General features: G+C 45.1%; 1 protein-coding gene across 3 annotated transcripts in view; it reads right to left on the bottom strand.

The window, feature by feature from the left end:
• Positions 1–26,749, bottom strand: part of ankrd6b (ankyrin repeat domain 6b) — a gene marked incomplete at its 3' end in the record, with an annotated part of 51,402 nt that overhangs the window by 6,784 nt on the left and 17,869 nt on the right. For 2 of the 3 annotated variants that reach the window (XM_080514128.1, XM_080514126.1), the window contains exons 2-12: positions 24,549–24,857; positions 16,195–16,293; positions 14,834–14,932; positions 13,094–13,192; positions 11,896–11,994; positions 9,403–9,501; positions 9,017–9,115; positions 8,243–8,320; positions 7,936–8,040; positions 5,034–5,147; positions 2,592–2,747 (exon numbers count right to left, since the gene is read on the bottom strand). In XM_080514128.1, coding sequence (XP_080370254.1) covers positions 2,592–2,747; positions 5,034–5,147; positions 7,936–8,040; positions 8,243–8,320; positions 9,017–9,115; positions 9,403–9,501; positions 11,896–11,994; positions 13,094–13,192; positions 14,834–14,932; positions 16,195–16,293; positions 24,549–24,674 — 1,173 coding nt within the window. In that variant the 5' untranslated portion in view covers positions 24,675–24,857. Of the gene's footprint in view, positions 1–2,591; positions 2,748–5,033; positions 5,148–7,935; positions 8,041–8,242; positions 8,321–9,016; positions 9,116–9,402; positions 9,502–11,895; positions 11,995–13,093; positions 13,193–14,833; positions 14,933–16,194; positions 16,294–24,548; positions 24,861–26,749 lie in introns of all 3 variants that reach the window. The other variant, XM_080514127.1, reaches the window with a different exon arrangement.

The raw sequence follows: 26,749 nt of genomic DNA on the forward strand, positions 1-26,749 counted from the left end.
AAGACCATGGTTCCCGCTATTGCTAAACCTCCTGCAGCTAGCACCGTGGCATCTTCCAGAGAGGAAAGACTTCCTGTCTCAGGCCAATGGACACAGATGGCCCTCGAGTCCAGGTCGCCTGAAGCTGTTCTTGTGGCCCCTATAGTTGGGGACCCACTTTTGGCATCCTGTGATTGGGCAGTTGCCCACATGATTTTAAACTGCCGAGCACCATTTACTGGGTTGCTCTATGCTAACAGGTGGAAGCTATTTGAGGAGTGGTGTAACTCTCTCAAGGAGATGCCAGAGACATGTTCAGTGGTGGCAATATTGCGTTTCCTGCTATCAGTTTTGAATGGAAACAGGACTCCTGCCACCCTCAGAGTGTATGTGGCTGCTACTTGGCCATTCATACCAAGATCGATGGCCAGTCAGTGGGATCACATTATCTGGTCCAGCAGTTTCTGAGAGTGACTCAGAGACTCAGACCACACCGGGTCCAGGAGTTGCCATCATGGAACTTGCAGGCAGTCTTTCATTTTCTTTCCAAGCCGCCCTTTGAACCGCTGGAACACACTCATTTAAAGTAGGTGTCTCTCAAGGCAGTTTTCCTTCTTGCTGTGGCAACAGCAAAACTTGTGGGGGAACTGCATGTTCTGTCAGTGAGCCAGGCATTCTGCGCTGGAAGGCTGATGGCTCTGGGGTGAGTCTTCAGCCAAATCCTCCATTTTTGCCCAAGCGGTTACATCATTTAAACCAGCCTATCGAATTGGCTGCCTTCAATCCTCCGGGCTCCTCGGGGGGGAGGCCGAGCCATCAACGCTGTTGTGCCCCGTACAGGTGCTTAGGGCGTACATGGAGGTGACGGCTAGCCTGCGAACAACAGATAGTCTTTTTGTCTGCCATGGAGGCTGTAAAAGAGGGACTGCACTTTCTGAACAGACTCTCTCGCTGGGTAGTAGTGGAGGTCATACGTGTATCGTGCACTAAACATCTCGGTGCCTCAGGGCATTCTACTTGAGGCATGGCTGCATCACTGGCCAGCTTGAGGGGCGTTCCCCCTCATCCTGCACCTTCGGATGTTTCTATAAGGTGAATGTGGCGGGTGCCCAGCCTGTGGCAAAGGCTGTCCTGTCCATAGCTTCAGGCCTTGAGTAGGTGAGGATTCTTTATGACTGGAAGGATGAAATAGAACGTATGTAGCTTCGGTTCTATGAATCCTGGATGACCGTCAAAGCATCCTGTCACTCAGGATCCTCGTGTCCTTGCGAGAAGATTTTGACAGGAACAGATCACCTGATGACGTCAGTAGACATCGACTCTCCAGGTCATCCAGGGGTCATGGGTTACTTTGTTGATATAATGACTCGGCCTGCGCATACGAGAGATGGAACATCCAGTGCTTAAAGCAGTGTTTTTCAACCACGGCTCCGCGGCACACTGGTGTTCTGCGAGATCTAGTCAGGTGTGCCGTGGGAAATTATCCAATTTCACATTTTTTCTAAATATCATTTGCTCTCAGAGCCGCTGTCAGCTGTGAGAGCAGTGTGTTGAAGAGTAATCATGTATAAATACTCTTCACCACTAGATGGCAGCACAGAACTTTGCCGGTGAAATGTAAAGTGACAGACGTCAGTGTGGTTAATCTCCACCTCCTGCTACCATCTTGTATCAAAGTACTGTGTCAGTGACGGTGATGGAGAAGTTTTTGGAAAGGAAGAATGTGAACCAGGATCTCAGCTCTTCATCCATCAGGTCCAGGTTTCACACTGAGGGAGTCACTATTAAAAAAAGTCCTTGGTTTCTGGATTTACTGGATTCCTGTTGATCAAACTTTGATGAGAAAGACTTTATATTGTTAATAGAGGCTACAGAGTTTAACATTTTAACATTTTCGGGTGGTGGTGAGCCTCCAGATTGTTCCAAACCAAAAAGTGTGTCTTGGCTCAAAAAGGTTGAAATACACTGGTTTAAAGCCTCTGGCACTCTGGAAGGATTCTTAAAACAGTAGTTACATACCTAACTTTCGTTTCACATAAATGGCAACAAGCGGATTCCCCTTTCTATAGATAATTGGTTCAATACTGTTTCAGAAATCTTTGAAATGGAAAAACTCTCTCTGAACCTGAGACTAGATAAGACAGGTTTTGAAAGAAAACGGGGAAATGGACACATTTTGTAAATAAAAAACAAGCAGAACAAAGAGGAGAAAAGTGAATTGATAAGAAAAGAGGGACTCTATAAATATCTTAAGCAAAGCTAAGAATTCCGTTGATTAGGCTACCAGATATGTTTGTCATGCTTTTTGATATGTATGTGTGTGTTATGGCTTCAACTGATGTGACCTTATGTGTGTCAGCCACCATTATAAATGCCTCAAATGTAACTATTACTCTAAACCATGAATGTATGACCCATTACAGTGTGCAGGGTTGTGACTGGCACCTGCTGTTTGTTCTGTTCATGTTTCATTTTGTTCTGAAAATAAATAAACTATTAGCAAAAACAAAAAGAAAAAGAGATGTTTTGGGGCTGCAGATGGTTTGGGTTGAAAGTAGGAGAGAATAGTTTCAAAGGCCTTCCAGAGGGTGACGGACAGTTGGTGTGTTTACCTGCATGATCTTGCCGTCCTTGCCTCGGTACAGCGTGTAGAGCTGGTAGGCTTTAAAGGTGTGGGGGGGGGCTCCTCGCAGTTTGGCTCTCGTCTTGAGAAATGCCGCCTTGTGCCTGTTCTCGTCCCGGCGACGCAAAGGCTCCGCCCGAGACGGCTGCAACAGCAACACCACCCGTTACTGCTCCAGTTCATCTTCTCCTCCTCCTCCACCTCTTCAACCTCACACTTCTCTCCTCCACCTCTTCAACCTCACACTTCTCTCCTCCACCTCTTCAACCTCACACTTCTCTCCTCCACCTCTTCAACCTCACACTTCTCTCCTCCACCTCTTCAACCTCACACTTCTCTCCTCCACCTCTTCAACTCACACTTCTCTCCTCCACCTCTTCAACCTCACACTTCTCTCCTCCACCTCTTCAACTCACACTTCTCTCCTCCACCTCTTCAACCTCACACTTCTCTCCTCCACCTCTTCAACTCACACTTCTCTCCTCCACCTCTTCAACTCACACTTCTCTCCTCCACCTCTTCAACCTCACACTTCTCTCCTCCACCTCTTCAACCTCACACTTCTCTCCTCCACCTCTTCAACCTCACACTTCTCTCCTCCACCTCTTCAACCTCCCACTTCTCTCCTCCACCTCTTCAACCTCCCACTTCTCTCCTCCACCTCTTCAACCTCACACTTCTCTCCTCCACCTCTTCAACCTCCCACTTCTCTCCTCCACCTCTTCAACCTCACACTTCTCTCCTCCACCTCTTCAACCTCACACTTCTCTCCTCCACCTCTTCAACTCACACTTCTCTCCTCCACCTCTTCAACCTCACACTTCTCTCCTCCACCTCTTCAACTCACACTTCTCTCCTCCACCTCTTCAACTCACACTTCTCTCCTCCACCTCTTCAACCTCACACTTCTCTCCTCCACCTCTTCAACACACACTTCTCTCCTCCACCTCTTCAACCTCACACTTCTCTCCTCCACCTCTTCAACTCACACTTCTCTCCTCCACCTCTTCAACTTACACTTCTCTCCTCCACCTCTTCAACCTCACACTTCTCTCCTCCACCTCTTCAACTCCCACTTCTCTCCTCCACCTCTTCAACTCCCACTTCTCTCCTCCACCTCTTCAACTCCCACTTCTCTCCTCCACCTCTTCAACCTCCCACTTCTCTCCTCCACCTCTTCAACCTCCCACTTCTCTCCTCCACCTCTTCTACTCCCACTTCTCTCCTCCACCTCTTCAACTCACACTTCTCTCCTCCACCTCTTCAACTCACACTTCTCTCCTCCACCTCTTCAACCTCACACTTCTCTCCTCCACCTCTTCAACTCACACTTCTCTCCTCCACCTCTTCAACCTCACACTTCTCTCCTCCACCTCTTCAACCTCACACTTCTCTCCTCCACCTCTTCAACCTCCCACTTCTCTCCTCCACCTCTTCAACCTCACACTTCTCTCCTCCACCTCTTCAACTCACACTTCTCTCCTCCACCTCTTCAACCACACACTTCTCTCCTCCACCTCTTCAACCTCACACTTCTCTCCTCCACCTCTTCAACTCCCACTTCTCTCCTCCACCTCTTCAACTCACACTTCTCTCCTCCACCTCTTCAACTCACACTTCTCTCCTCCACCTCTTCAACCTCACACTTCTCTCCTCCACCTCTTCAACCTCACACTTCTCTCCTCCACCTCTTCAACCTCCCACTTCTCTCCTCCACCTCTTCAACCTCGCACTTCTCTCCTCCACCTCTTCAACTCACACTTCTCTCCTCCACCTCTTCAACCTCACACTTCTCTCCTCCACCTCTTCAACCTCCCACTTCTCTCCTCCACCTCTTCAACCTCCCACTTCTCTCCTCCTCCTCTTCAACCTCACACTTCTCTCCTCCACCTCTTCTACTCCCACTTCTCTCCTCCACCTCTTCAACTCCCACTTCTCTCCTCCACCTCTTCTACTCCCACTTCTCTCCTCCACCTCTTCAACTCCCACTTCTCTCCTCCACCTCCTTGTCCTTCTGACTGTTAGTGTTTTAAGCAGGAGGCGTCAGAAAGGTTTCCACTGGGAGTTCCGCAGTTGTCGCAGCCAAACCTTTGATTTTTGATCCTTGGACGTCGTCTCTTCCTCTCACTGTGAAGCAGATTCCACCGAGCGTTGGATTGTTCACCACTAATAAGGAACCTGAGCTGGTGAGACAGGTGAGGTTCACCATACTGACGATGTGTTATTCTGATAGTAATCCTGCTCTCAGATTGCAACAACATATTGCAATACCGAAGGATCAAAAAGTGCCATTGCGATGAACACACAACCAGTTCTCCCCGTGGTAACTGTTCTGACACCTCCTGCTTTAAACCTGAAAAGGTAGAAGGATCATAAGGCCTCACTTCCATCCTCCTCCTCCTCCTCCTCCTCCTCTTCCTCCCCGTCCCACCTTTTCTTTCTGCTTCCTGCTCTTCGGCCTCCTGCTGTTGGACTCCGGGGCGTCGGTGCGTTGGCACGCCAGCTGCTCGCTGCCCTGGGAATCGTCGGCAGCTGAAGCACTGTCCTGCAGGAAACAGGAGGACAGGAAACTTCAACACAGCTTTTCCTGCATTTCCGATCTCAAGCTCAGCCACCTTGTCCCAGCTGTGCCCGTTGAAGAAGCAGACACTATCAATTTAAAATAACAACTTAAATAAATAATTGTATTAGTTTGTCACCAAACAGAAGAACCAGGTGTATCATAATTACCGTACTTTGGTTTCTCCCTGTTGGGGGGAGTTTTTCCTTTCCACAGTCGCAAACACACCTGCTTGCTCATGTGGATATGTTGGGCTTTTCTATTTTCTCTATAGAAGCACATTGGAATGACTGTAATGTATTTAAAAATGTCTTTTTTTTACAAAAAAAAAAAAAAGAAGAAGAATTACTCATGAGTATAGGTCACATTGGAAAAAATGCCACAAAGAGGAAAAAAACACCGCAAGTTGCTCTGGACTGTGAGTCACATTTAGTTGGAAATCTATTTCACTTTTCAAACCGTGAAAAGCACACAGAGGTTGAATGGGTGTCTTTCACTGTGGTTGAGATTTATGGTTGGTTATTAGCATTAAAATGACTGTAGGTAATGTAAGTAATAGATTATTGAAAGTAATAAATCACTGGAAGTAATTTATGAAAAATTTTAATTATTACTGGAAGTAAAATATCATTCAATCATTAACAACTCCTAGATGTAATGACCATGAGTGTCCACCAGGTGGACCTTGGAGGGTCAGTGTGAGTGGGTGTAATGATCATGAACGGACGCCAGAGGGAGGCAGGCATCTGGTTCGGGGGGGGGGGGGGTGACCGTGACGACCACTGGGGGGAGAATGCAATGAGATTGCAATGAGATTGCGATGACCCATGCAACCACTCGAGGCGCTCGAATGGCTCTTTCTGGGGACGCAGCGGTTACTCGGCGACGTCCATCACGTGCATGTGCAGGGGACGCTTGGAGCAAACAGTCTCACCGGGGCAGAATCATCACTGTAACACCGGAGTTTAAAGCCCAGCTTCCACCTCACAAAAACTGCGGGAATGGACAAGTACAGTCCGTTACAGTTCGGGTTTCCACCACAAGAATTTGTGATTTTCCAGTAACAACTCCTCTCCAAAGGCGGTCGCTTTTCCACTCCCACTCCATCAGGGTACCAGGACCATGGAACGGATCTGAGTTTGACGAGCCGTCTGCTGATTGGTCAGTGATTTACTACACGCCCTCAATATTTTAATATGTCGGCTGGATGAGTCCTCTGTTGTTAGTGTGGTCAGATTTGCACTGGTTGTTTTTTTTCTTTTCTCTGCTGCTCAACTTTCATGTTGGTCATGAAAGAGCAGATGTGAGGCAGGAGGAGACCGGGGCTCGGGACTTTGCATCGTGTCGGAGCTTTCTGCATCCTCGATGCCAGTGCGCCGTGCCGGGTCTGTCTTTGCATCGCGTCTGAGTTTTCTGTTCAAACACGATGCAGCGGCGGTCAGCGTTCTGTTCAACCGTGGTCAGTGCCGCTGCATCGCATTTGAACAGAAAGCTCGGTGTCCATGCCTCCATTAGCGACGCATTGCGTTCACACTGCCGGTGGTCAGCAGAAGGTGTGATGCGAGGACAGACTGCGGACACGATGCAAAGAGACACTCGGAGCCTCCGTGTTCCGGCGCAGAGCTGCCGGGTGGCTGCTCCGGTGTTTGAGCAGAAAGCTGAGGGCTCTGTGTCCTGGTGCATCGGTGCAGCTCTGTGCCGCGTCCTCCCCCTTGTGGTCCTCAGGGTCTGTCCTCCCCCCTTGTGGCCCTCAGGATCTGTCCTCCCCCTTGTGGCCCTCAGGATCTGTCCTCCCCCCTGCTGTTTTATTATCTCCCCATTGTTCTTGCAGCCTGTTTCCTTGGGGGAGGACTGCTTGAAGGACAGCAGGGATTCCAGGACCAACACTGTTAACGAGTTGCTTGTTATCACACAGAACCCCAGGTTGAATATGTCCGGTACTTGTAAACATACAGAAAACCCCTTGGAGGCTGAAAAATCTGAATTAACATAATAAAACAAGTCCAACAAGCAGGTTATTGCTAAGCAAGGTCCCCAAGTTCCCGATCTCATCCCACATCACTGAATCCATCAAAATCTTCCCCCTGTGTCACTGACAAGCAATTCCGCCAACTCCAGACGAAGACGAAGCACCGTGTCTTCTGTCTTCAGACGAGCCATCAATTGTAGTTATTCTCTCCTTTCTGAACCTCCACAGGATGCTTTCAGTTTCCACAAAGAGGTCCATACTTGATTGTCATATATATATTATATATTGTTATTAGTGCTGTCAATTGATTAAAATGTTTTTACTAATGATTGCACAATTTTCTTAAATTAATTACAATGAATAGTTTTGTTCAGCTAACCCGGTGAGGTGCAGCCGGGGCCACCCTGGAGCCAGGCCTGGGGTGGGGCCTCGTTTGCGAGTGCCTGGTGGAGGGTTCAGTCTGAAGGGACGAAGCGGGCCCCTCCTCCTCGTCCTCCTGTGGGCCCCCCACCCACTGAGGCTGCCGTAGGGGCCGGTGCAGTGTGGACTGGGTGGCAGTCGACGGCAGGAAGTGTCTGGGGCGAGGGAAGTCTGGGCCACTCTGCTCGGACTGCCGCCTCCGCGACCCGGCCGGGTAAGCAGCAGGAAATGGATGGATGTGTAAAATATAATAAAAACCACCAAAATGTCCTGATAATCTAATTAAATCGTCTGAAATTCCCTCAGAAAACTCTTTTTTTCTTCTTTCTTTTTTTTTTTTTTTTTTACAATTCTACAAACGGTCCTGGCAGTTTACTGTTGTACCTTAAAGGGAAACATCTCCTCTCTGGGCACCGACTGAGCTCGACCCTCCGCCTTCAGCTTGTCCCTCCTCTTCCTCACACTCCTGCCACGCACAAAACTCTGCATCTGAAACACACACACACACACACACACACACACACACACACACACACACACACACACACACACACACACACACACACACACACACACACACACACACACACACACACACACACACACACACACACACACACACACACACAGTTGATTGTGGATCCTGACAGTGTTTCCCTGACAGAAGCTGTGTGCTGAAGTCCAGTTGTACCTGAGGAGCTTTGGTGAGCAGCAGAGCCACTTGTGGGTTGTTGTGTTCTCGGGCCTGATCCAGAGCCGTCTGACCGGCCTGCACAAACACAACAGACACCCCGGCAGTGTCAGGCAGCCAGCAAAACAAGATAAAAAAACACACTTGAAAACTGATTACTTACATATCATACATACAGGAATAAAGACAATTTCAATGCAGCTCACAGTAACTCATGACTTGATGATGTTTTTAAGGGAATTGTTTGTTTTTACTATTGAAGTTTATGCAGTCTTTATCTATTTTAAAACTTTTGACTCTTGTGCTGAACTTGTGGAAAATTCAGACATATTAATGAATCTTATTTGTGTCGTTGTTTTCCTGTACAGAACAGAGATTATTCAACCTGATGTCATCATTGTATATCACTCTTGTAAGAAGATCGATGGACTTCAAATACCGGCCAAGGCCTTACTGTGTGGAGTTTACATGTTCTCCCTGCGTGTGTGTGGGTTTTCTCCAGATAACCTGGTTTACACCCACAGATAAGCCAGATAACCTTTGCAAGTTAACTGAGATCAGTTACTGAGCACCATTAAATATGAATCTGAAGTGGGAAACTTAAAGGATACAAATGAAGGATTTCTCCTCACTGATCAAAAGCCTTTCAATGTGCTAGATCTAGTTTGTTTGAGGAAAAGAGCAAGAGGACCACATGGTGACACGCAGTCCTAATAGTGGAAATCCTCAGCACTATAGCAATAGTGATGTACAGACACTGAGGAAGGGACTGACGGTGTTGCCGATGCGGGGATCGGCTCCGGCCTCCAGCAGCAGGCGGACAGTCTTCCTGTGGTTCAGGGCCGCCGCCACATGCAGTGGAGAGTCTCCGACCTGCACGGCAGCAAGAGAAAGTCACACACTGAAAACATGGAAACACGTAATGCAAACACTGTTTTAATCAGTAAACGACAGAAACAGGATTTGAAAGTGATGAAAGATTCCTCTTAAAGTGAGTAACGATAACACATTAAACTCAGATCTCTGATGAGGTCTGAAGATTTGTGTCGGACAGATTGATACGAGGATATATTGGAGGAGAAAGTGAAAACGTCCAAAGTGATGATTGGGACTGTTAGAGACTGTGTCATACTTCTTTTCCTTTGCAGTGAGGAACTCACCAGGTTTTTCTCCGACACGGAGCAGAAAGCTCCCAGCAGGATGCGGATCACAGCCACATGGTTGTAACGAGCTGCCACATGCAGGCAGGAGTCTCCAGCCTGGAACCGTCACCACAGTCAAGATAACTCAAACGCTGCATGAGCGAAAAGCAGTGTTCAGAGTTTGGCTTTTCTCTATGTTCTATCAGATATCTACAGCTTAAATTAAACAACTGGACACAAAACAACTGAAGTGAATCACTCGTCTACGGGACTCCCGACGCTCCAAAGCACTGGTTTGCACAATTCTGTGTCACTGGGAGAAGAGTTTATTTCTACGGTGTTTCTTATATGATGGTGGTGTCAAATTACAAGCACTTAATGAAACCAATGAACTGGCTTTCTGGAAGAAAAACAAGTGAGTTTTAGGATGACAGGCAGTCTGGTGGGCTGGAGAGGATTCCTTATATTTATATAAAAATCATTAAAGTTGCTCTAGAAATCAAAACATTCAGAATTTCAGACATCCAACAGCAATCGAGGATTAAAAAAGACTCTGATTGACTGTGTTAGGCTTTCAGACAGTTAATAACGTCGACGAATAGCTCTTTTAGGAGATCTGGTTCTTTTAGCTCGGTTTACTAAAAAGAGCAGTTTAAATAAATAAAGTGTATTAATAAACTGTTGAAACATGTTTATGCCAACAAATGAATGGACTCTCTGCATTCGCTTTATTTTCTATTGATAATCTTTAATAAAAGATAGGATTTCTTGATTTCTCTCTCTTTAGTAGTGTGTGTGTGTGTGTGTGTGTGTGTGTGTGTGTGTGTGTGTGTGTGTGTGTGTGTGTGTGTGTGTGTGTGTGTGTGTGTGTGTGTGTGTGTGTGTGTGTGTGAAAGACGTCATGTTGTGTGGCTCCTGTCAGGAGGCGGAGCTTCAGCAGGAGCCGGACGCTGCTGTTCACAATGACAACGTTTAACCTGAGTCACAAGAGAAGGACTTGACGGCCGCTTCGTGTTCTTTGCTAGCGTCTGAGTCGTTCACAACTCCGCCTACATTTGAGCTTCCTGTGTGGGACCAGAGACAGAGATGGTCCTGGGTGCACTCTGCCATACCGTAACCTCCCCCTCCGCCACACCCAGCCATGTACTGTGCTTTAGTCATTTCCAAAGGAGGTGGTGAGAAGAATCCACTTGTGTGCTGAGGATTTACTGATTATGTATCTTGTTCTCCGGTGGTTTTCTTGTGTACATGATTCCAATGCGAGAAGGACAGCCTGATTTCACTCGGTCGCCTGATTTCACTCGGTGCGGCGCCGATGGATGTAAAGAACGGCAGTGGACAAGCAGAGGATGAATGAGTCTCATCAGAGGACCAATTAATCCTGCGTCTCTTCCATCCATCGCGCAGACAAGCCCTGAAATCTCACCACGCCCTTCCAAGGGAGGAGAAAAAAACAGACTAACCGGGTAGATGAACGTTTGTTTTCCATTTGATTTCGTTTGTTCTTTTATCAGAGCTCTGATCCCAACATTTTATTTATTTATTTCAGAATTCTGTTTTGGAAAGAAAGTGAATCACACAGACATTTTCCGAACTGAAAGGACAGTATGAAAAAGGGGAAAGAAATGAATCAAAGTGGATATAAAAGAATATGAAATGTGATTTGGTTTGTGTTGTTGCTAAATAAATGCCAGCGACATGTTTTGACTTCTAAATTTGCATTTTGTTCTATTCTCCGGATTGAAAAGTACCTGAGATGTGTATCACCTCTAACTGCTTTGAGGAAGGGTGACACAATGATTATCTTCCCTTTTGGTGGCCATTTGTGGCATAAACATACTTCAAACGTCTACATTTCATACGAAGAAAGCTTTGACAGAACGAGAAAAACGTGTCAGACCTTCCTCAGAATTCCCCCAAATCCCTCGGCACGCTATGTTTCGGGCAAACCGGGCTGCCCTGAACATAGTGTTAACATACTTCTATAAAAGACTGGAAGTAATGATAACAGATTGTAAGTTACTTTGGAAACTCCTTGTCTGTTACCACAGAGTCTTAGGGAGAATGTCCGTCTTTCCATTTTGTAGAATTGTGACTGTTTCTCTCAACCGGGAAGATCAGTGGATAAGTTATGTCAATATACAGTTTGCAACCTAAAGTCAATGTCAAAACCAGGAATTGATTTTATTTTGTTGACTGCCAGTAAAGAGAGATTCCTGGGAAAAACCAATAAATGACAATGGTCCAAACACAACCAAGCAATACAACCTAAAGTCCTGCATGGCCGAAGCTTTGAGGAGCATCTGAGGGAGTCTGTCTGCTGCGCCAACAAAAACCTCACAGGAACACAAAGACCACAAGTTTGGCAGAAAGCAGGACTATAGAAGTTCCTTAAATCTGCCTCAAATTAAACTATTGACATTTTTGTAACATGTGAGCAGAATGTGTTGTGTTTGGCTCTCGTCTTGCAGACGCTCTGATCAGACGTCAGTTGGAAGCTGAAGGACTTACGCGGTTCTTGTTGTCAGGCCAGGATCCCCCCAGGAGCAGAACCCTGGCGCTCTGAGCATGACCATTCTGACATGAGAGGTGCAGAGCCATGTTTCCTGCCTGCAGAGACAGACAGAAGACATTCATAGAGCTTTTCCACCAGAAACAACCCGGAGTTTGTTCAGGGCCAGTTCTTAAATGAGCACCGCCAAAGAACTGGTTCTTTTTCCACCGTTAACGGAGCTGTTGGGATTCATGGTTGGTAATTAGCAGTAAAATTACTGTAAGTAATAGATTACTGAAAGTAAGCAGTCATTTACCCATTAGCAACTCCTAGAGTAATTGAATAAATTATCCAAAATAATTTATTAATGAAAAATTATTAATTTGATTATTTATCAAATAATAATGAAATCGGGGCACCACCAGCTAAACTGGAAATAGCTAATACCAAAATATCAGTCTCGTTTGTAAAAAGGTTATTTAAGTTAGTTAATATTCCTGTGTAAATATACCAATGTTAAATAACAAGGAAGGTGTGAGATTCGAGCGCAGACTGTTACAAACCAGTGAATTGTCAACAATAAATACACAATAATTACCAGGAAACGATCAATTCAGCTAACAGGCATTTATTAACAAAAATGTATTAATTCATAAATAATTCAGGAATTATTTATTAAACCAACACAATCGAGTAACAAACGTCATCTTTAGAAGCGATAGATTAGATCTCCGTGTTAGATGACGTTTGTTACTTGATTGTGTTGGTTTAATATATTATTTCTGACTTATTTATGAATTTATACATTTTTGTTAATAAACGCCTTTTAGCTGAATTGATGGATTCCTGGTAATTATTGTGTATTTATCGTTGACAATTCACTGGTTTGTAACAGTCTGCGCTCGAATCTCACACCTTCCCTGTTATTTAAGATTGTTATATTTACACAGGAATATTAACTAACTTAAATAACCTTTATACAAACAAGACTGATATTTTGGTATAAGCTATTTCCAGTTTAGCTGGTGGTGCCCCGATTCATTATTATTTGATAAATAAAAATTTTCTTCAAATTAAAAATTTTTCATTAATAAATTATTTTGATCATTTATTAACTTTTGAGTAATTACTCAATTACTCTAAGAGTTGTTAATGAGTAAATGGCCGGAAAACACATATTTGCAACATTGAAGCAGGAGAAGAGCAGTGAATCACCTTGTTTTTGGCGTGAACGTTGGCTCCAGCCTTCACCAACAGTTTGACGGACTGACTGAAGCCATGCCAGGACACCTCGTGGAGTGCCGTGTTTCCATCCTGACAGGAGGAAGAACCACAGAGTGTCATTATTAATGTCTGGCCACCTGTCAATCAATCAATCAATCAATCAATCCATCCTGTGCAGGGTTAATGAGATTATTAACATCATTTTATTTTGAGATACTAGAGCTCCAGCTTGGTTTCTATAAGGAAGGACCTTGAACTACTGCAGATACACTTGAGCTGTCATTACTGACATTTCTACTACAAAGTCACTTCTACAAAGAAGCTCAGCGAAAACTAATATTCACAAACTGACCAAACCGTCAGACCCAGGTGAGTTTCACTGAAACAGAAGTCAGTGATTATTCAGCAGACATACTAAAATGTCAAACTTTCAGCAAAATCCTCATTCTGTTATTTCACTTCATCACAAAGTTTCACACAAAGTCATTTGGAAGCACACCCCCAATGTCAAACTGACTGTTGGGATCTCACAAGACCACAGAAAGATTGTTCATTTCTAGGGAAAGACAATTTTCATTTGTCATGATACACAGTCATGACATGAATTTGGAACCAGGAATGTGATTGACCATCACACCCAGTGGGGGGGGGGGGGACCTTTTGCCACTGCAGACCCATGCAAATCCTCCCCCGCTTTCTGCTCAAAAGACACTTTCCCCCCATGCACTCAGCCAGTCACTGATTGGTTGAGGCTCTCAGGATTTCACACCTTTGAATCCCCCAACCTTCAACCAAAAGCCTTTGGAAGAGAGTCCTCAAGGGAGTCTTGCCCCGAGTCTTCCCCGGTGAACACCAGGGAGGAGCTGGGTCCGAGCTGCTCCTCTCACATAAGGCTTTTGCTCCTGTTCTTCAATAGAGGAGGGTTGCTGGAGTCAACTCACCCAGCGTTAGCATACAGCTAACACCAGAGGCCTGCAACCAGGGCCTTCACTCCTCAACTCCTCTGCTGACCCACCACGAGGGTCAAACCTTCCCCTGGTCCAGAGACCAGCACCCAGAGTCTGATCTCCCATCAACCAGGAAAACCAACCAGTTCCTCCAGGACGGACCAGGGAAACGACGCTTCACAGAACTTCTTTGTGTTTTCCTCAACCAGCAGGAAAACCATCACAGACCTGAGCGACCAGCTCCTCAGTCTGGACAAAAGGAACAACCAGGAGCTGTAAAGAAGGACGGCTCCTGAATCCTGAGTTATCAACCTGTAAACCAACGTTAGCTCTGCCACAGACACAGGGTCTGCATGCTAATCTTTGCTTTACTAACTAGTTAACTCACAATCCTACACATATCACATCAAAGACAACATCACACCGTAACTGAACACCATCTGACGACTCCTGACGTTTTACAAAACAAGTCTCATTCACATCAAGTCATTCTAGAAATGGTCCTTTAGCAGAGACACACAGGAAGCAGACGCTAAAGACTAGCTTCCATGTTCCATTGTTCTCCAGCACATGGTGGAGACCCAGGACAGACTTCCTGCTCTCTGATAACCTCCATTGGAATGTAGTTTCTTGTGATCCGCCATCTTGTTTTGTAGTTCCATCACACGTCTCACACACACACTCCCTCCACCCCTCTCTCTCTCTCTCTCTCTCTCTCTCTCTCTCTCTCTCTCTCTCTCTCTGTCGTTCCTGTGTGTGTGTGTGTGTGTGTGTGTATATGCACCTTGTCCTGCCTGTCCAGTGCGCAGCCCTCCTGTATGAGAGCGCTGATAACGTCGTTGTTTCCCACCACAGCAGCTCGGTGTAGCGCCGTCTGATCCCCCTGAAAACACACACACATGCACACACTGTACAGAACCGCAACAAAGACTGTGGAACACAAAATGAGACCAGCAAGGATCATGACACATTATAAAAATCTTGCAGCTCAAAAGAAATTACAATTATTTACGAGGTTTAAAATTTGATGAATAATTGTCCCATTTTAATGAGTAACCATGTGACATGATGACGTCTATCTATGGAGGAACAAGATTTTCAGCAGGCAGAGGGTCAGTTTGGTTTGAAGGGATAATGTTTGTATTCCTGCTGACTGGAAGTGGATGAATGGAGAGATGGATGTGTTAGACGAATACTCATCATAGTTGTGTGTGCGTGTGTCTCTGTTTAGCCTGTGGTGGACTGCTGGCCCCATCCAGTTTTGTTGGTAGCCCTCTGTGAATGTGCGAATAACGCAGTACAGAAGATGGACATTATGAATATTCTGCTATTTATTGCTGAGAAGGTGTGGGACGAAACATTTGTCCTCCTGAGGAAACTCAAAAGAATACTCATTGATTTTAGAAGCTATTAAGATTCCCATCCCCCAAAACATGTTGAGTGAGTGCAGCATGGATTGCTAAATTAAGCAGCGATAGGGTTGATATTATAATGTCGGTTAATCTCAAAGGCCGCGGCGGTTTGTAGAAGCGTATAAGCACATTTACGCTCAGCCGTATGTGGAATGGCTGCACATGGAGCAGATTAATGCTGAGTGACACTCTGTAGGTTCAGCTTTGACATGAGGACCGTGAGAAAAGAGCCATGAAAAAGGATTTCTCTGCGAGGGAAAGGGAGAGCGGGCCCAGCAGAGAAGCAGGAGGGCTACTGAGAGTCCAGCCGTGGAGAGGTGGAGCTGTTTGAGGGGAAAGCCTCGAGGAGGTTCAGCTAACCTCCTTCACTCTCCCTGATCTTCCAGGCTGATTCACAGCCTGCCTCCATTCCTCCTCCTGCTTCAGGTTGCACCTCCAGCTCCACCCTTCCTGGAGGACCTGCTGCAGCCTGTTGCTGAGGTCACTGACCACAGAGAGTGAATTTGGTGCAGCCACAGATCTGAGTGATCACAATCTGCAGGGGAGAGGGGCTTGTGTCCTGACGGCACAGCCACCAAGGGGCAATCCAGAACGTCCCACTCGAGGCCAGTGGGGGCCATGATATTACATAGATATTTGAGGTAGAAAGAATCAGTGAAAGATCCACATGAGGCCAGAAAGGGAGGCAGCTCCTCGTGTCCCAGGCAGCCCAGAGGCAGTGAAGTCCACTCACATCATCTTGGATGTCCACATCGCAGCCAGCTTTGAGCAGGACATGCACCACCTTGATGTGGCCTTTGTAGGCTGCCAAGTGCAGGGGGCTTCTCCCATACTGTGGACAACACACACACACACACACACACACACACACACACACACACACACACACACACACACACACACACACACACACACACACAGTGAGAAAAACAAACTGTACACATTGACCAACGTCAGCTGGAACTCCCCCCCCCCCCCCACAGTCCACTGTCACACATGATTGCAAAGGAAGATAATCTGGAGAATGAATGAAGACAAGTGGCTGCACAGTCAAATCCAGCTCAGTAATAAAGCAACTGAAAACAAACAGATGTCTAATCCATCCTGTAGGAGAATAGATCTCCATCTGCACAGCTGTGGAGGATGAACTCTGACCTTTGAGAGTGCGTGTGCACTGAGGCAAAGAAGTCCTTGCTGTCTGTCACACATATAAAGCACATTTGCTGAGGTGTCTGTTGGGTTCTGATGTAGCACACAATGCTTTTTACCGATATTCAAATAAGCTACTATTGTCTAAATCTTGTGATTCTTCTGACACTGACAACCAGAGTGAAGTGGCCTGTGCACCGTGTTCTGCTCTGTGAAGGAAGGTTTTAAAGCATCGAGAACAAAACATGTTCAAGTCGCAGGGAAGAAGAATTCCAGCCTCATGTGTCACACACATTGAGGATTATTACAGTGCTGTCATGTTATCCTCGTCAATACACATCAAATATGTTGAGAAAAACCCTGAGTAATTACAGATAACGCAACATTACAACCTACATCTGATATGAAGTGTAAAAGTAATTTCCTGCCACCTCAAATAAAGCTTTCTGCAAATATGACAGAGAGGCATATTTAACAAAAATAGAAAGTCATGTGATTGATTTGTACCTCACTATTTAATCTTTTGTGGTAAATAGAGGTCCGTTACCTGTATAAGGTAAGGTATACCCCTACTAATAACTAATTTAAAGATTTTGTCCAAATGATAGCTCCAATTATCTCGAGCAGATCACTAAAATCACTTGACATTGATTTATTAACAGACTTTTAATCAACTGACAGCCCTAAACTATCAGTGGGGGTTAGCAGTGTGCTAGCAGATGGCCAAGGGCCATGTCAGCCCTGAAGGACGGCGCAACACGGGACTCCAGACAGTCGACAATGGAGTAAATATCTTACCTCTCACACAGAGACTATATGTAAATTCCAAGACTATTTTTTATTTTTTGGTAAAAATGATGAATTAATAAACATCTAACATCAGTCTGGGTATTGTTTGAGTGTAGGTCTACCACTTGGAATATTTCTAGAAACAAAGCTTCAAACTTATCAAATGAACAAAGTGGCAATAATATACTGTGAAATCCACACACACACACACACACACACACACACACACACACACACACACACACACACACACACACACACACACACACACACACACACACACACACACACACACACACACACACACACACACACACACACACACAGAGCGAGAGAGAGAGAGAGAGAACGCAACACCCATTGAGAGAGCGAGAATGCACATGCGAGCATCCACACATGCACACAGTATACAAGACAGCCAGGGAAAAAGAGAAAGAGGAGAAATTAATATTTGACCAGTATTTGGACACAGAGGCAACACAGGTGAAAGCAGCCCAGCAAAACTAGTATGGCACCAGAAAAACAGCCCTTTAAATGGCGGCTGGCTTCCTCGAGGAACCCCTTTTCACTGCAGACGGTAAAGACCTGACCAACATCCGTAGCTGTCCTGGTGAACCTTGTTTAATCACATTTCCATTTAAGAATCATAGTGTTTGTCTTACTTGAAACAGCTGCTACTAACGGCTTGTGGCAGAAGTCACCAGTGAACAGGGGCACCAGTGAAACCGAAACACCGGAGAGTGAAGCACAATCGTATTTTTTAAAACTATTATTAAACATATAAATATATACACCAATTAATTTATTATTTGAGCTGATATCCAATGCATGTTTGCTTCATATATCTGTAACTGCCACATTTTCGTGTACATGTATTTCCGGTGCACTTGTTGTTGTTGTTGTGGTTCGGTTACACCAGGGGCTGCAGTGATACCAAGTGAGCCTTCATGTGACGAGGTAACGCAGAGAAGAAGTCATCAGAAGTAGGAAGTGCGACGAGGCATGGTTTTGATGCCAAAGTGACCCCCTAAGCCAAAGTAAAAGAAGAGAGCAGAAAGAAAAATCCTCATCTTAATTCCTCTATCGCACACGTCTGGAACGCGAGTGGTCCTGGAGGGCTGCAGCCCTGCATGCCTTGCATGTCTCCCTGCTTCATCACGGCTGATTGCAGTGAGCAGCTGGTAATCAGGCTTTCTGTTGAACCTAGTGATGAACCATCATGAGAATCCGGTGTGTTCAAGAAGGGAGACATGGACAACATGCAGGGCTGCGGCCCTCCAGGATCTGAGTTTGACACCCCTGCTCTATCGGTACTCGGCCAATCAGGTATTGCGTTTGTCTATCTATGGTAGAAGTTTTGCATGTCAATCATCTTTATTTTCATTTTAAGCTCATTATTGTCTTGTCTGTGCTTTGTGGTTTTCAGTGTCAGTGCATTGAGGCGGCCGATTCAATCGATGAGGAAACCACCTGTGTTCGTACGTACCTGGAGGAGGTATGACATCGGAGGTGGTTATTTATCTAAGATGAGGAAAAGCTCAGATGACTACACCTACGTCGTGGTGGTACTATATTGTAATGGGGAATGTAGGAAGCTGAGTCGAGAAGGGAGTAGAGTCAAGCTAAGTAGGAGCTAGTGGAAAAGCAACATTAGCTGCAAAAAGTCATTAAAGGAGCAGGGCTGCTTGCTTTTTGACTTTTAAAAGAGTTTGGCTGACTGTTTAATCTATGGGCTTGTTCACAAGACAACGTTTTAACATGGCAACACCTCATCCGTTAAAAGAAGGAGTGCATTAACACCGCAACAGCGGACACACTCACAACGATGTAGTTAGCATGCGGGGCCATGGGAGGGCACTGTTGCTTGTTTTTGTAATGAAACCATAGAGATATGTGAAATTGTTATAAACGTGAAGAAAATGGAGAGAACCCGACATCCGTATGGACTGATGGCGCGTCAGATATTATCAGGAGAGTCTCAAGTATGAAAGTAGTGACATGGATGCTAAAACTAGAATATGGACCGTGAGCTAAACCACAACAGGTCGGCCATGTTTGTTTACAAGTGGATGAGCAGAAGGAAGGGGAGGGAGGGGAAGAGATGCACAGTAACAGGCTCCGCCTCCATCAGTCTCTGCAAGATGGACGAGCGACTGTGAAAGAATCTTTCCACCCTGGGAGCCGAAAGAAAAACTTCACAGATGCAGTGGATCAGGACACCAGTGTCGTGTAAACTGACCCCCCAGAAGTGAAGAAGGTTTTGTGGATACACTCATATTCGACACACGGGGCCGAAGTCAACACTATAACACAGAAGAAACTGTGAAACCCGTGTGGTGCCGGGACAGAAGGGGGCAGGACGGGTTTCTTCGTCTGGCCTGATGTTCACAAGGAGGAATTGAAGCTGTCATGAAGAAAAGCATCTCAAGGCTTTTAGTTGGCCGGCCGGCCCCCGCCAGCCGCGTCCGCACTACTGACGCATACCCACGTCATTCACTACTGATAATAATAATAATACTAATACTACTACTAATAATAATACTAATACTACTACTAATAATGATAACAATAACAGCCACTCTCTGTCCAGAGAGTGGCTGTTATTGTTATTAATACTACTACTAATAATACTACTAATACTACTAATAATAATAATACTAATACTACTAATAATAATGATAACAATAACAGCCACTCTCTGTCCAGAGATAATACTAATAATAATACTAATACTACTACTAATAATAATACTAATACTACTACTAATAATGAAAACAATAACAGCCACTCTCTGTCCAGAGAGTGGCTGTTATTGTTATTAATACTACTACTACTAATAATACTAATACTAGTACTAATAATGATAACAATAACAGCCACTCTCTGTCCAGAGGAGTCTGTCCTCTTCACACCGTTATATCTGAACATTGCTCTTCACTTCTTTAAAGCAGCTTTACATTCTGTGTCCACTGAGTTATCTGACCTTGGAAATATGGGAGTACATGAGGATTAAAGCGAGGCCTCAGGGGACTCTGATCGTGTGTGTGTGTGTGTGTGTGTGTGTGTGTGTGTGTGTGTGTGTGTGTGTGTGTGTGTGTGTGTGTGTGTGTGTGTGTGTGTGTGTGTGTGTGTGCGGGTGCCATCTGGCCACTCAGCAGCTCAGCTATGGTACCATTAAACATCTGGATGCCAACTGGACCTCATTCTTAATGAGCAATAGTTTGTTCAGACTCATTCTCAGCTCAATGGCACCAGGAGACTGAAATTCAGTTGAATTATTATTCAAAAAAATATTTTGCCATTCTGACTACATAATTACCGGTATGCATTCTTTTTAAACAACAGGAAAATGTTTTTTACCTGGCTGACATGTTTCGGCTGCGTCTGCAGTCTTCCTCAGAACGTCACCTGATGTGTGATGACGTGTCTTTACCAGGTGATGGCCTGACACCATCAACTGGGACAAGAGGGGCTACAGCCTCTCACACACCTGGGACCCCATCCTCCATCCTGACACATCTGTCAGGCTGGACACCTGATGTAGATCAACACGTCACATGACGCTCTGAGGAAGGTGGCACAGTTTCCTGTATTTATCTGTCATTTAAAAAGAATCCATACATAAGACTCAAATTCTGTTTTTTCCTTCTTGCAGAAAGAGAGTGGGGTCTTCTGGGGGTTAAAGTGATGAAGTGTTGACGTGAATAGTGACCAATAATTTAATAGGGACTAAAGGGATTTCTTACCTCATAAGGAACCATTTATGTTGTGGTTGGCTATCGATAATGATTAATAATTATCGAAGAGTTATTAATAATGTTATTGAAATTTATTCTGATCTGTATCAGAACCTCGGAGCTCCACTGTCTTAACAGGAAATGATAGTCAATTCAGTTATATCAGTCTCATAAGATATACTAAACAGTTCATCAGGAATTTGAATTAATAGCTAAATTAATTACAATTACCAGAATTAACAGTCAAGCTTAAAGGATTTTGGAGTTCTTGACACAGAAGAGTCGACATTTCATTCACCTTTGTGCACATTAATAAAACAGCAAGTATGATTCCAAACATTATATTTATTAACAATGAAAACAAATAAAACACAGATTCTAACTACCTATATACAGCGTGGTATGTGTGTGTGTGTGTGTGTGTGTGTGTGTGTGTGAGGAGAGAGAGAGAGCGAGAGAGCTGGAGGGAGTGTGTGTGTGAGACGTGTGATGGAACTACAAAACAAGATGGCGGATCACAAGAAACTCCATTCCAATGGAGGTTGTCAGAGAGCAGGAAGTCAGTCCTGGGTCTCCACCATGTGCTGGAGAACAATGGAACATGGAAGCTAGTCTTTAGCGTCTGCTTCCTGTGTGTCTCTGCTAAAGGACCATTTCTAGAATGACTTGATGTGAATGAGACTTGTTTTGTAAAACGTCAGGAGTCGTCAGATGGTGTTCAGTTACTGTGTGATGTTGTCTTTGATGTGATATGTGTAGGATTGTGAGTTAACGAGTTAGTAAAGCAAAGATTAGCATGCAGACCCTGTGTCTGTGGCAGAGCTAACGTTGGTTTACAGGTTAATAACTCAGGATTCAGGAGCCGTCCTTCTTTGCAGCTCCTGGTTGTTCCTTTTGTCCAGACTGAGGATCTGGTCGCTCAGGTCTGTGATGGTTTTCCTGCTGGTTGAGGAAAACACAAAGAAGTTCTGTGAGGCGTCGTTTCCCTGGTCCGTCCTGGAGGAACTGCTTGGTTTCCCTGGTTGATGGGAGATCAGACTCTGGGTGCTGGTCTCTGGATCAGGGGAAGGTCTGACCCTCGTGGTGGGTCAGCAGAGGAGTGGAAGAGTGAAGGCCCTGTTGCAGGCCTCTGGTGTTAGCTGTATGCTAAGGCTGGGTGAGTGTTAGCTGTATGCTAACGCTGGGTGAGTGTTAGCTGTATGCTAACGCTGGGTGAGTGTTAGCTGTATGCTAACGCTGGGTGAGTGTTAGCTGTATGCTAACGCTGGGTGAGCTGAGCTGCTGGAATCCAGCTCCTCCCGGGTGTTCACAGGGGAAAACTTGCTGCAAGTTTGCTTTTGCAGGCTTTTGTTGAAAGGTTGTGGATTTGAAGGTGTGAAATCCTGAGAGCTTCAACCAATCAGTGACTGGCTGAGTGCATGGGGGGGAAGAGTCTTTTCAGCAGAAGGTGGTGTAGGTTCTGCCGTGGCAAAAGGTCCCCCCCCCCCCCCCCCCCCCCCCCCCACTGGGTGTGATGGTCAACCACATTCCTGCGTCCGAATTCATATATCATGACTGTATCATGACAAATGAAAATTGTCTTTCCTTAGAAATGAACAAACTTTCTGTGGTCTCGTGAGATCCCAACTGGGACCAATGACATGATTCTAAATGTAATGAAGCCAATAATGTCATAGAAATGTAAACAAAAACATGTGACATCTACTTTATCTATTTTTGATTGATCCATTCTCAGGGGATGTTTGTAATACTGCTGCAATAATGAAATTAAATCATTGGCAACATGTTGGTGCACAGTGCCATATGTTCATAGTGTTAATAAAAAATATGCATTATATGGTTGCTCAATATGTTGCTGCCTGACTGAAAACAAAAAACCCTGGTTTTATTAACACGTTGCACTTAATTTATTTAAGTGATGTTGGTTTTTGTCTCTGAGTGACCTGCACATACAAAGTGAGTTCACCAACAGGATGCGAGTGTCGACATGGCTGCCGGAATTATTTTCATCATGTGTAATGTTGCATCATACAATTGAGGCTCCAAGCGCTGTGGATGCTCTCATGCTCTAGTTTGTGTAGAATTGATTTAAAAGATGCAGATGAGCCACGAGCTGAAAATGTTACCAGAATGACTCCAGCATGAGTGATTCAATCATTGTCGCTCACAGAAATCAGCTATTTAGGACACAATGCTGCAGTTGATCTCAGTCTGAGTGGTGACGAGGCCACACGTGAAGAATTTCTAACTCAGTTAGTTATGCTACAGAAAACAAACACAAACACGTGACAGTGCAACCACAGGAAAGATAAAAACTGAGCATGCCTGGACACTGAGAAAAACTAACTCAGTGAATCAAAAGAAAATGAGCTAACATGATTTCAATCAGGCCTGACCCAGCAGACCCCAGTGAATGAAGAGTTAGCTGCACTGCATCTATTCTGTGTGTAAACTACAATGACTGTCTCCTTTCAATGTTTTTGACTTGCTTTAGCAAAACATGTGCTACAGAGAAGAAAGTAACAGAAGACAGCAAGATCTGTTATACATCATTAATAATTTATGATCTGAAATATTTGGTTTGTTTACAGCAGCGATATTTCTAAAGCCTTTTTCAACATGAGGAACTGCCACCACCACCACCCACATACATACTTCTAAAAAAAAATCACTCATTAGGTTCATCATGAAGAATACTGCAAATTAGTTTAAACGTGTCCCCTTGTAGAGTTTTCTGAGCCACTCTCCAAAACATCAAGGTGTCAAAAGATCACCGACAAATCAAACTTTATTTATGAAGCATTTCTTCAGGAAATTCATCTCGTTTCAATCACTCTTGAGTTTGTCAATGGCTGGTGTGAGAAACAGGCTCTTCTGAGCTTAAACATTTGCAATGTAGAAAATGAGACGATGGAAAAATGTCTCTTCATTTACTTAATTCAAACTCGTGAAGACTATAAAGACACAGCAGAGCAGTTGACATCCAATGAGCTTCAGTGAAAGAATCTACAGTGACCACACAAACTGCAGGACAGAAAGCAAGGCAGTGCTGACAGGCCGTCTGTCCGCCTCACTGAGCTCCATTCACTGCAACTGAAAGGAGGATAAAGCACTACAGCTACACTCAAGGAGGGAGGAGATTAAAGGACAGGGAGGAATCACCGCAACACACACACACACACACACACACACACACACACACACACACACACACACACACACACACACACACACACACACACACACACACACACACACACACACACACACACACACACACACACACACACACACACACACACACACACGCACGCCACGTGTGCTAACTGCATGTAAGAGTTGCTTCCATGTTTCACATCAGCTTTCACCCTCTGTAGAAACTCAAACACATGGCAGCAGGAGGCAGACTCACCTTGGTGACGGCGACCTTTGCACCTTTGTTGATGAGCTGGACCACATTGTCAGCTTGCCCCTTGTGTGAAGCTACGAGGAGGCGCTCGGACAGTGCGAGGACCTCAGTCGCATCTTGCTGGCTCATGAAGAGTTGCGGTCTCCAGACAGCGGGAGGAGGCGGCGCCTGTGGTGACCTGCAGCGCCGCTCTAACTCATGACGGGTTCGGCCAGGGCCTGACCGGAACAGGACCGACGCAGGAGGACGACGGGTCTTCTGCTGCTACGGACTCCATACACCGCCTTGCAGTCCTCCTCTTCCCCCTCTTGCCTGCTGGGAACAAACACATGGAGTGACAAGCATCAGCAGGTGCTGGCAAACAGGAAAACCAGAGGGAACATTCAGTGGATGGACATCATGACTGTCCAGTTTGCTAAAACTCATGCACAGTCCTTGTGGGATCATGTGAGTTGGACAGAAATAATCTGCAATAAGAGCTAAATAGAGGGGTCAGATTTGGTCACTGAGTGGCTGCTGTACCAATATCAATAGCAATAATGCCGTTTCCGACAGGATTTTGTTTGACAACAGTGGATAGGCCTGCACTCCAGAGGGCTGATTGCAAAATGTTGAACGCATCAACCTGATGCAGCCTTGACTGTGGAAGCATAAATGAAGCCATAGTGAGCTGTCAAAATCTTGGAATTAACAGCTGAAATGTACAAGCTTCTTCTTTATGAATAACCAGTAAAAGATGTTTGGACATCAAGAAGAGGATGTACGTTACATGTATGTAGTATAAGGATGGGGCCGATCTGAACCAGGATCAGGTTCCGACACCAATGTGATTCATGGATTGGAAACTTCCGATCCAACTTGTGTTTCCTTGCTGCTGCTCTGCTGGCTGGCTGCAAACTGTGGACTGGATTTTCTGAAGGGAGGCAGGTCTCAATGAGGCACAGAGTAATGAGTCAGGAAATCCCTTCCAGCAGCACTATGCTAGCCAACTTTGCATGACACGTTGCTGTCTGGATGTGTTTTACGCTCAAAACACCACAAAGCTGCACAGCAACATGCAATGTTTGAAAAACTGAGCGAGGCGCCAGTCTGCAGCCAGATGTCACAGTTTAAAAATGCCAGCTCGTCCAGGAGAACGGCACTGACGGTAGCATCAAAACAATGAAAAGCTGCTCAGCAGGCGATTCACACCTCCGTCAAGCTACGTCCCACTCCACACTAAACTCCCTGAAAATAGTCCCAATCATTTGTGGTGCGTTTGAGCTGGAAACACTGCTGTTTGTGCGGCGTTGCTAAAGAATGTTGTCCAGGGATTAATAAAGTTACTCTTTAGGTTTTAAAGATAGAACAGGTTTGTTTGGAGATGATGACATCACACAGACCCACACATTGTCTACATTTTACAAAAATTGTTTGTACTGCTTCCTTTTCTGACCGATATGGCCTTAAGTCAACATCACGATATATTGAGCCAAAAAATTCAGACACACAGACAAGATTCATCTCTCACTATTTTACCGGCCGATAAAGGAAGGACAACTGTCATCATGGACACAGACCAACATTAGAGGACAGCCACACTTATGAAATATTGAAAAAAAGATCCTCAAGAACTGTAACGAACAGGCAGCACTTTAAAAAGCACACAACACTTTAAGATCAGTCCATTTGCACATATATAAATTAAATGTGGACACAATTGTTGTTTTAACTGATTGATTGAATTGTTTTCTGTTGTCCGTGGATCCGGCTGTCTGTGGAGGCAATACAACAATTAACTGATACGTTTGACTGATTCTTTCAGTTGTTGATGTGTGAGCTGTGAATGTTTTATAAGATGTGGCTGAGAGTGTAGTGTGGTGTGTGAGGAGGGCTTCTACTTATCTTCTTCTCTTGTGTTCAGGCCGGTCTTAGAGTAAAAGATTCCCCCTGAAACGGAAACTAGTAAAGAAGGTTCCGGGCCGAACCATGAGGAGGAGCAAGTGGGGGTGTTGTACATAGTTTTAGTAGGGTTTAGGATTTAGTTCATTATTGAGGTGTTTGGTTTTTTGATGTATTTCTTAATAGGGGTTTCTTTCATTAAGTTATAGTTGTGTTTTTGGTTTGGAGGATTTTGTTGGGCCCTGAGCATCCATCGGTCATCATCCTCAGGAAGAGGGGGGGGTTAAACCATGTTTCTTTGAGGACAAATAGACTGCATGGTC

Source organism: Blennius ocellaris, assembly GCF_963422515.1.
Source record: "Blennius ocellaris genome assembly, chromosome: 18".
Classification (NCBI taxonomy): domain Eukaryota; kingdom Metazoa; phylum Chordata; class Actinopteri; order Blenniiformes; family Blenniidae; genus Blennius; species Blennius ocellaris.